The sequence below is a fragment of the Hyposmocoma kahamanoa genome, unplaced genomic scaffold, assembly GCF_003589595.1.
Source record: "Hyposmocoma kahamanoa isolate Upper Pololo Valley unplaced genomic scaffold, ASM358959v1 88, whole genome shotgun sequence".
Classification (NCBI taxonomy): Eukaryota; Metazoa; Arthropoda; class Insecta; order Lepidoptera; family Cosmopterigidae; genus Hyposmocoma; species Hyposmocoma kahamanoa.
The window spans coordinates 11,278,959-11,290,710 of record NW_020654466.1 but is presented as its reverse complement, the minus strand read 5'-3'; the positions used below and the strand labels follow the sequence as shown (position 1 = coordinate 11,290,710).

Genomic DNA, 11,752 nt, shown 5'->3' with positions numbered 1-11,752 from the left:
TTCTATCAACTTGGTATTATTTCACGTCCACAAAGAGCGCTGCAACAAAACATAATATACAAGGTCTACCACAGAGCACATCTGATTGAAAAAATATTGCATATCGATGGCTTTCTAGAATATCGACGTATCTCAAAGTTATCTAAATCATAAGGAAGATGGTTTAAAAACAACTGCAGAATATCTAAAATGCAAAGCTAACAAATCTTATACAGGCCCATGTTGACATTTATATTGTTTTTTTCATTGTGTATTTTTCATAATTAAATGTAACTCATTCCAAGTACCGATGCATAATAAGTAAAAAATGAACTATTTTGACTTAGGCCACTATTCTTGAAAATCAGCGTATTTAAATTCCCTTTTGTTGCTATTTCGAGCAAAACAAGATCGCATTTTATTTCATTAGGGTCAAAAGCATTTAAGCGAGCAAAACAACATTTGGGCTCGACTCGTAACGCACCCTGTGTTTACTTTTGGAACTGGGTCAGTTTGTTTCTTGTTTGGCTGGCACGTCACCGGCACACAGCAATATATGTTCGCGTGTATTCAAGGCGTGTAGACGATGGCAAAGGTTTATTTATTTAAGTACCACTATCTGTAACGTCGTTGCGTCACGTTAATTTTTTATCCCTGAAAAAGATCGCTAATTATTAACATTTTATTTTACAAAAACCTAACTCAAAAATTGAAATCTTTTATCTATTGCCAAATATATATGCCAAATTTGATTGAAATCGGTTTACGGAAAGTAGGTGAAATCCGATAAACCGGATTCATTCCCTAATTTGCCACGCTTAGAGATGTAATATTTTCTTCTTTATATATTATTTACTACCACCACCCTTTCCACCAAAAAACAATCATCGAAATCAGTGTATGAATGGGAGTAAATGCCGAACATACACGTGTGGATATTCCCAGGATTCCCACGAAGCGTTTCGCTGCCACATTTATATGGCAAGCGTCTAGAGAGTGGAATTCCCTACCTGCGGACTTGTTCCCCGAACGCTATAACTTGGACTTTTCAAGGCGAGATTGAATAGGCATTAATTAGGTGTGCATGCTGCATCGTCCAATTCATCATCACTTTCCATCAGGTAAGATGGAGGTCAAATGCGCATGTACTTTTTATAAAAAAAGCACAAAAAATACAGTCGAACTAAGAACCTTCTCCTTTTTTTGAAGTCAGTTAAGATTTTTGAAGGTGGTTCTCAGTGCAACTACCTAAGAAATTATTTAGTTTCGTGTCATATCAAATGTAAACAATATTATAGTATATTATTAAAATATTTATATTAATAGCACGTAACTGTCTTAAAAATGGCGAGTGATAAATTGTTTTGTGTAGTTATTGTATCATAATAAAGCATACTATTAAACGGTCTCGGTAATTGTACACTAAAGAAAAGAGTAATTATTATATTTCAATTATACATTTCCAACCCAATTTAATTTAAGAAACATAATTAATTTTATAACAAAAAAAACTGTGAACATATTTTATTTCAATTACTACTATTTATAATACTAATTTAAATTTGTAATATTACTGTTCATAATAGTAAATCCTTAGCTATCTTTAAAATTCTTATTTGATTCTCGTCATGGAGCACTATTTATGCACTGTTCCATCCATTTTATAGATATTATAATATGAAATATGTATTTATCTAAGTATTTATACAGTCTGTAGTAATTTAATATTTTTTATTATTTTTTTATTACATAATTTTATTTTATTTTGTTGTGCACGTACACCCGTTATCGTAATTATTTTTTCCTGTATTTGCTCTGCAGGAAGAAATTTCTTTTAGAAACAAGCCAACTTTTGTTTGCGTTTTCCGTTTTACTAAAAATAATATATTAACCTATTAGCCTACAATCGAAATGCAGTCGACAGGTACGTTCAAAAAAGTAAGTTAAGACGGAAGCATTAGCCCATAAGCCATGGATAATTAAGCTCATTGCCTTAATTTGGCTTAACGAGGCATTTCTCCAGTGGGTCACTCGACACAGAATTCCACAAAGGACTGACTAATTACACTTACTTCACTATTTTTAGTACAATAGTTAGCAAAAGGTACAATGTTCTCGAAATTTTTAAAAAGCTACCAGTCGATCCATTAACTCGCGTTGGTTAAGCGATTATCACATTAGTTCTGTAAAATAGTTTTTAATGAATAAAAGTAAACGATGATTCTTAGTACTCAGTACCAGAACCTTAGTGCAATAAATCTATACTTCTATACTAATATTATAAATACGAAAGTAATTCTGTCTGTTTCGTTTCCACGCATAAGCCACTGAAGCAATATTGTTGAATTTTGGTACAGAGATATGTAGATGGGAACTAGAAGTAAGACATAGGCTAATTTTTGTCACAGAAATAAATCTTAAAGGTTGTGAAATACGCGGAGGTTTGTGAGGAGAACCAATTTTTTTTAATATAGTGTCGGGGCGAACAGTGACACGCCTATCCATAACAATTGCAGCGCCACTCAGAGCTTTAAATCGCAAATATGTTAGCGTCACTGCCACTGCGCCCGTTACCATGAGACTTAAGTTGACAAGTCCCATGTGCTCGTGATTTCACCAGCACCCTTACCCTTCCAAACCGGAACGCAGTAATGCTCACGTTACTGCTTGGTGGCAGAAATAGGTACGGTGGCAGTACTTCCCTGGACGAACCCTTTCACAAGGAGTTCTACTGCTGCTGAATTAAATTAAACTATGAAAGTTAATATAGTACAGTAGGCTACTCGAAGTACTGCGAAGTCATGGGTACCAGCTAGTTAGTAATACTTTTTACCTAAACCTATTACGGCAAAGTTTTGCAAACAAACGCGTGTAAAGTGCAGTTATTTCATATTCAGCGATTGAATTAAACCATAAGAGCAAAAATGTAATTAAATTTGATTGAAAATTATTACGCCAAAGAAACTGCTGCGATCCAAGACCACTAATGCAGATTCAAATAATGTGACTATTGATAATACAAAGTTTTATCTTTAGCATGAATGATAAAATATCGTGGCCCAACATTAGTAACAAGTGTCATTAATAAATCACTTATCCTCAGGCTCTCAATTGAATGTCCTGACAAGGCTACTCTATATTTTACTTGAGTCAAAGAATAGTATGTAATAAGTGGTTATGATTACATCCTTTATTCAGAATGTATGATGTATCGTCTCGATCAAAGTTGAATGCACAGATGTAAATGTATTTTATTATTAAATGATCTTTATAGTGTAAAGGTAACTTCACACAGGATAGTAGTAAATTCCAAACTGTGACAGATAGAACAGAGCCAGGGCAACATTTTTGTACTGTATTTATTTACCAAGAAATCATCATGTTTATTACCGACATTTGGCTGTCCCTAAATTTTTACGTAAAATAAAATTAATTAAAAAATTAAATTTAAAAAAATTTAATTTAAAAAAAATTAAAATTAGTTAATATTTTCAAAACACACAAATTTTTCTGTTTTCTACAAATACTTAGAAGTTTCTAAACATTATTTTTAATTTATTCATTCATCATATATTTACAGAAAAAATACATAGGTACCTAAATTCTGTGTAATTGGTAATAGACGAGATAAAACTTCAAATAGTATTCCATAATCGAGAATATTTTCTTGAAAATTGATTGTACCACAAATTACGTGAGTGTATGAGAGCGCTATTAATAAAAAAAAATGCAAACTTTTTACGATTATGCAAGTAGCAAATGTTCTGGTAACGCAGTGGAAATAGGTACAGCTTAAGTTTTTCATGAACTTTTAAAAATAATTAATAAACGTCAAACATCTTACGATATAAAACTAGAACATAGGTTCGACTATCGTAATATTCATTCATATCAAGATTATCAATATTATTATTTTGATATACATTCACCGTGTAGAAAATAACTGAACATCCAAAGCGAGGATAATATACTAATTATAAAATGTGATCGGTGATCAGTAATCGTTCAAACTCAATATAGGCAGAACAAGATCTCAATACTTGACTAAGTGATTGACAAATGATTAAGGTACAACCAAATACATAATCCTTTTCGATAATACAATATGGGTACTGCTTAATAAATGCAATTATGTACAGATGCATGCAGAAAATTACCTACCTTTGTGTTAGGTATATGATATAATGTACAACTGCAAGATCACGATTATTTTACTAAATAATGCCTAGCGAAGTCTGTATATTATAATCATTTGTTACTTTGTATTAACTGGTTACTTGACCACATTATTCTCTGTTATTTGTAATTGGTAATTTTGAATTTTTGATGCAGAGGGTCAAGATTAATTTTATTTAGTAACTATACATTTAGAATACAGCAAGTGTGGTTTGTCGGAATAAAGTGAGTGATAATGGTAACGGTACGAGTAATCGAGAGACTGTCATCTGCCGCTGGCCAATCAATCCGTAACCATTGACAATGTAACCTTTTGAAATGTCGGAAAACAAAACGAACTCATACCGTGGTCATAAAAACCTGTAATTAGTGATAATCATTTAGTGAATAACCACGAAAGCCTTAAAATCCATATTTAGTAACAAACTCAGAAATACGATAACTGTACATAAGGAAAAAGAAAATTAAGATAAATAAAGCATCAGTAATTATGCGCTTTGATATAAAACATGCAGTGTCTGTTAAGTCTAAAATAATTATTAATAATTTTAAAGGAACCAGCCACGGACAATAACGGCAATGTGACTTTTTTGAATTAAATGAACAAGATAGTTTATCTTCTTTTTTATATTCACGAACTCTCTAATTGAATCATTTCATTCATCCACGATATCCATATAAAAGCTTCAAACGCTGTGTCGGCGAGCATACATACGAAAAGAGATGGCCGATAAAGCATTCCTGAGAGCACAATGCGTCTATTCAACTATTAGAATGTAGGGGGTTGAGAATTTTAATGGGCTATCCTATCCATGGAAATGTGCTGCTTAGGTTCATTATAACAAATAGAGTTTTAACACTTGGAGTTTAGTTGATTTGGTACAATATATTTCTGCCCCTTAGTTGAGATAGTCGCTGTCAAAAAGACAATATTTCGCTTATAATGCGAATGCCTCTATTAAATAATGAGGGTTGCCTACGCGACATAGACTTACTTAGTGAATCTGTTATCATAATGCTCTGCAGGGCGGCCGCGGAAGCGTTCCGGCGCGGGAATTTTTGTAATGTACGAGTTTATATGAACCCTGCCACACTGAAACGCACCGCAGCCGCCTCTCTATCTCCTGAGCATACAGCTCGTCTTTTTTGATACGCATGTGTAGTGGGAGACTGTACGTCGAATATACTGAACACGGAAATGTGTACAAAGTATCAAAATTATTCATTGCAAATTGATCTCTACATCGTTGACACGCGGTTTTATTTGCAATATTTCTAGGTATAATTTTGTTTATGATCGTCCCTAATATGCTTGGGTACTTGTATTGCCGTAGTTATAATTTTCCTGTTTATCGCTACCAATGGTTGAAATAAAATTAAATGACAATAAAACATTATTAACGGTAGGTACCAAGTTAGATCATAACCATAGGCATCATTACCAATTTAACTGTAATTAATCGGCCAATAACCCAGCAACCGAAACAGAACCGCAACATATACGTAACTGTTGCTAACTTTTTTAACATTAAGATTACATCATATTAAAGGCGCTGACCTCTTGATGGCACCTTCTGAGTTTTTTTGTTTTCCCAATATTAAAATAATTGAGATATCGTGTGATCTATAATTACCTGAGGCATGTCAATATTTTTTTTTTTTGTGGGGTAACTGAACCTTTCTGCAGAGGTTGCCGTGCGACCCGGCATGACCAGGCACAAAAAAAATTTCATCGCATATGAATAACGACTCTCAATATCAAAATACAATTTCCAGAAACGTTTGTTAAAATTTTATGATTTACCCGTGAAGCATATACGTGCAAAATGTTTATTGGATTCAATAGTTGCTTGTTGCTTCATTCTAAAATCGAATTATGAATTGTGCTACGTGTATACTTTATGGCACATGACTGAGTACACCATTTATCAAGTCAGTCAGTCTAAAGTTAGAGATCTCGACTGTGTCCGGTTAGGTGCAAAACATGTAACAAATCACCACAGTCACCATATTTGTCTCCTATATTAAATTAGCATCGAGTAAAACAGGTAAAGCGAATCGAGCAGTTTATCATTCCGTGATGAATCTGCCCAAATACAATTAAAAAATTCCAATCAATAACATCGATAATAATAAGTTTTTGAAATAAGTTTTTAATTTTAACTAATATTAAATAACATTAAAATTGTAACAAAAATAAATAACTTAAAGGAAAACAAAAGAAATCTCATTTTTATTGTATTAGAATTTGACAAAATTGCATTTAAAAAAATTAAACTGTTTATTTCAAAAAATTGCAAAAGGTACTTCACATTACTAAAGCTAAAATGTTTATGTTCTAAAATTATGTACCTTAGTAACTTCCAACCACAGCGACATCTTAACATTATTACTTAGTTCAAAATCTAGTATATTTACTTACACAGCTCTTATATAATATTACTCCCTAGCCAAGTGTCGTGTGATCAATCTGGTATAGATCCTTTTATCTGTTGATTCTAATATTTGTACTAACTTCTTTGGTACCCTGTTTAATACATATGGAAGTACCAATGACCATATTCTCCTACCATACGTATACATTGTTATAATTTGGAAGTCTTAATGTACGATCGCTATGCAATATTCTTAGTCTTGAGTCTTTTTTCCTTCTCTAAAAAATGGTACTTCTTCTTGGTACTCAGATACAATGGCTAAATTTACTTTGTCATAAACATTTAAAAGCTTACAGTATTAGAACAGTTTATCATAATTATCTTTATATTTGCATTTCACTTTCAAGGTTACAATTTTCTTTAGCAGTCTTATTTGTAAGTCATTTTTTTCAATATGTTTTGTACGCATTAAATATAAAAATAACCAATTGTCAAAAATAAAAAAAAAACAAAAAAAAACCAAACAGAAGTAAAATTAAATTTGGCATGCAAATTATAGAACTTAATCTAAACCGCCACATAAAGCTGCATCCAATGAGCCTGGATGGAACAGTCTTTTTTTTTCGTTACAACAATCAGAAGCTGTTGGGGTCCCATGCCACATGCACACGTCACTAATGGCTACCCGCATCACCAGAATGACATGAAAGCCGTCTATGCATACCTCAGCGAACATGCATGAAGCGCAACAGTGTCGCGGTAACCCCAACAAACATCCTGAGCGCCTTCTTGTACTGTACCTTCAGAGTGTTTAGGGTCACCTTAGCAGACTTCACCCAATGGCTACACGTGTAGAAGGTTTGCCAGAATGCTTTAAAAAGCGTTAATTTGATTTCCTTTCTACAACGCGACGAGCAAACCTCCGAGCAAGCATATTCGCTCTTACCGCAAGCGCTCTCCGTTCTCTCTATATGTCTACCAAAATTGGACCGATCATCTGTCACCCAGTGACCCAGGTATTTATTTCATTTTGAAAACTCTAGCGAGGTCACTGCCACAATGGGAGACCGGCGGTACAATGCCAATTTCTCCACCCCGCCTAAACGGCTTATACACGGCTTAAACATCAGCAGCTCACTTGTTTTTGTATTATACCTGAGTAACGACATATTTCTCACAGATTCTAAGTAGCTCTCGGAGAGCATAAATTGTTGGGCTCAGCAGCACCGTATCATCAGCATATCTGATATCATGTACCAATCAATGCATTCACATACAAGTTGAAGAGTTTGGGCGAAGTGAGACACCGTGCAGCACCCCTTACCTCAACGTGTGTGATTCCGACAGCGATCCAGCCCACCTAACATTATTGATCTGGTTCCGATACCAAAACTCGAAAAGCCCAATAACCTCAAACGGAAGATCTGTCTCACAACAAAAGGCAATGAATGTTAAATACTCACCACATTTGTAATCCTAATTCCACAATGGTGGTGCAAGGAATCTAACACAGAATTCTGATCAGCTATGTTTATGTCAGGTAGAAAGCCACCGTGTTGTAACATGAACGCATCAATGCATGTAATTTACATGATTATTATGCGTGCCCATCTTTGTTGTAATACTGTTACACTGTTTTACTGCTTTACGCTCCACATTTTTATAACAATTAGCACGAATAACCAGTCAAGTTACACACGTGTATGTTTACAACCTCCAAATACCGATGTCAGTAGACATTTATGTTGAGATTTTTTCCTTAAAATTTACAACAGTAACATAACAATATAAAACCAGTTTTTTTCCAAAAAAAAAAAGGATATTTTCATATTATTCATCAATTTCACATATTTTTTTTTTTTTTTGAAAAAAACTTACTACACAATTCGCAATTATAAATACTTCTCTTACAAATTAACGATCAGTTCTTTTTCGTATGGAATGATGCATAGTTGAATGTTTAGAAGGATAATAGTATAGTTTTTGTTAGAATATCAAAATTTGTTTGCTTTGATACTCATTATCCTCCGTCTTTCAATGGTTGATGAAATGTGTTTCAGTTCTTTAATAACTCAAAAGTAATTCCCTCTCTTTTATTAGACGATAAACTAGAAGATCAATCACCTGGCAGTGCATCGAAACTATAGAATTCAATTTGCAAAACAATAGGAAATTATATACAATACAACTAGAATATTTCCACTTACGTGGGTGGACTGGCACATTTTGATCATGTAATATTTTAACATGTATATGAAAACAGGTTTTAATCTGTTCTTATATATGGCGTTCTCTATATGGTTGGCGGTTGTTTAATATTCGTCCTTTCGTTATGTCGTATCGATTGGTAGTGTGTATAACAGTCGATAAGTTAATACGGTGAAATTGAAATTTGATCTAATCAACCGCAGTCCTCGTGTCTCATGCCGAAGATAGAAATCGAATGATTCAAGCTTCCCGTCACAAATGTTAGATGAACAAATCTGTTATCTATATAATTAAATCTTTCGTTCTTTAATTGAATGTCACTTCGACCCGTAATTCTCGTACAACTAGAAGCTAGGAAATTGTATTGTGACATGTAGTTACATAAAAAAAATTTAATAGTCCAACTTTTCAATTATTTAATTTTTATAACAGTTGCAGTGCCACTCAGAGCTTTAAATCGCAAAGATTTGAAGAGCACTGCCTCTGCGCCTGTTAACATGAGACAGAAGTTAACAAGTCCCATGTGTCTCTAATTTCACCAGTACTCTTCAAAACCGGAACACAGTAATGTGAACATTACCGTTTGGCAGCAGAAATAGGTAAGGTGGTATAGTACTTCCCTGGAAGAGCTCTTTCGCAAGGAGCTGTACTGCTACTAAATTATTCTTTTTCCAATTAATTACAACTATGTGACAGAAACCTGGCAATTATATTTTTCTACATGTCACATACACTTGACATTTTGGAGAAAAATGTTCTAAAAATATAAAAAGTATTTGAAGGTAAAAATATTTGTTATGAATCTGATGTGGTAGCTAAGTATGTCGAAATAGGACTCTGTGTAATCGTAATTAGTTGTTTAGGAGACTTATTTTTAAATTAAATAACGTGATTTTAATTGGAGTAGGTAGGTGAAAATACTTTTGTCAATTTATCAGCGAGCGACTTCTTGCCTCCGCCTAATAATGCATTGAGTCGTAAACGTAAGATTTACTTAATACTACAGGAAGTCTGAGAAAGTCGCCAAAGAAAGTAACAATAGTCTATTGACATTTCCAGCAAAGGTCTAGTGCGTAATTAGTTCCGCAAGCGTCACTTTCCTATCAGTAATTGAGTGATTGAGCAACGAGTGTTCCACGTCTCGCTGCCTGTTTTACTTTTACTGGATTTTATTTAGCTTCACATACGTAATAACATCTGTGGGGATCTAGACGCTACTTGACGCCTTCGCGGTTGACGCCCTTTTTTGTCTTCCGTTTGATGAACATAATTTTAAGTCAGGCTTTCAGTTGTAGTTGAACTTATTAGTGATTAGGTACTTTGTCTATTTTTAGTTCAATTAACACTAACTAACTACAGTAGCAGTAGAACTCCTGAAAGAGTTCGTCCAAAGAAGTACTGCCCCTTGCCTATTTCTGCCGCATTACTGCATTTCGGTTTTGAAGGGCAAGGGTACTGGTGAATTTACACGCATATGTGGTTTGTCAACTTATATCTCGGAGTGACTGGTGACGCAGTGACAGTACTCCTTGAATCTTTGTGATTCTTATTTTAACCTAAAAATTGTTTCAGACAATGGGGAAAACAGTATCAGCACTGCTGTTTTTTACAGTACTTACCTTAGCAAAAGCCGTTGTCCCTGGGTCCACTACTGCCAACGAGATAAATCAGCTTAACAAAAAACAGGCGACGGGCATTGGCGGAGCGCTGTACCCTCAAGTTACAGAAACTAGAGATTTGAGAGTATTAGATGGAGTATGGAATTTCAGAAAATCTCCCGTAGATCCTGAATTTGGATACAAACACGGCTGGTATGAAAAGGACCTTGAGAAGGTATATTTTATTATTTTTAAATTGATATTTTTCCTTGACATGCTAGGACTTCTTATACGTAGTTTGAAAAAGAATTGGGTGGGTATTTGAAGTAGATATTTCAGCTATTTCTAGATTACTTTTCGTATTTCAATTGATGTTAGAGGTCATTCAAAGAATATAGGTGTTCTATGAGTACTTCACAATTTACATAATTTTCTTGGAGATTGCTGGTGCTGATGGGGGTCTCTTCGAATGGCTCTTCCGGACACCAGAAATGAAACCATCAGACTTGCTCAACGAAATGGCCCAAGACAAAGGCTTCGTTCAGAAATGGTTTCAAAACGATCTTCATGAGGTTTAAATTTTAGCAATCTGTTGTTATCATTTTAAAGTTGTTTGTTTACTAGAAATCGCAATGCTTAAATTTCCGTTTTAGCTACAATGTAGACATCATACAGTTTGTATTTGCATTTACACTGTTCTCGTCAGTATAAACATCAATATCCGGCACCCTTTTTCACATTCTTAATTTGGCCCGCAATTCCCTACCAAAGCAAGGGAAAGTTTAGATCTAATGAAACAACTATAAAATATTTTTACACACAACGAGGCTGTTAAGGAAAACTTGAAGCCTCTTTTATTTAGGTATCTTCACAATTATATAAACTAAAAAAATATTACGAAAACATTGAACACACATTGAACGAACAATAATCAATATTTTATAAAAGTTCCATTTTTGGGCCTTATTAAATAATATGAGATTAAAACTCGCAAAACAAATAACCATTCTGAGATAACAGGTTTATAAAGTTTTCAACTTATACATAAAATTACGTTTATTATCTTCACAACAGAAGAATGTACTTACTTTTTAGAAAAACTGTGAGAAATATTCCATTTTACTGATAGGAAGCTAAGATCAATATAAAACATTCGTTGGTTACAGCTCTAACGACATAAGGTTAAAATACCAAAAAATAAGTAAAATTGTTCATATTTATTGCTGCAACCTCTCGGACTAAATAAAGGTTCCGCTCTTTTTTTACTGGTAAAGAAAGAAAAGAAAATAATGAAATAAAGTAATTAATAGTACTGAAATCTGTAGTTTTTTTTTAAAGTAAGCCATAAATCTCATAATACCTTAAATAAGGGCCTTGTAACCGACGCAGCGGGCCTTATGAGGCCCGCTGCTACTA

The 11,752-nt window shown here is 33.8% G+C and overlaps 1 protein-coding gene across 5 annotated transcripts in view; it reads left to right on the top strand.

Moving 5' to 3' along the window:
* LOC113236058 (beta-glucuronidase) overlaps positions 1 to 11,752 on the top strand; it is a 58,797-nt gene that overhangs the window by 28,763 nt on the left and 18,282 nt on the right. For all 5 annotated transcript variants that reach the window (XR_003310906.1, XM_026472058.1, XM_026472057.1 and 2 more), the window contains exon 2: positions 10,311 to 10,571. Coding sequence is in view for 4 of the 5 variants with exons in the window: in XM_026472058.1 (XP_026327843.1) it covers positions 10,314 to 10,571 (258 nt within the window). In the remaining variant the exon portion in view is untranslated. The remainder of the gene's footprint in view (positions 1 to 10,310; positions 10,572 to 11,752) is intronic.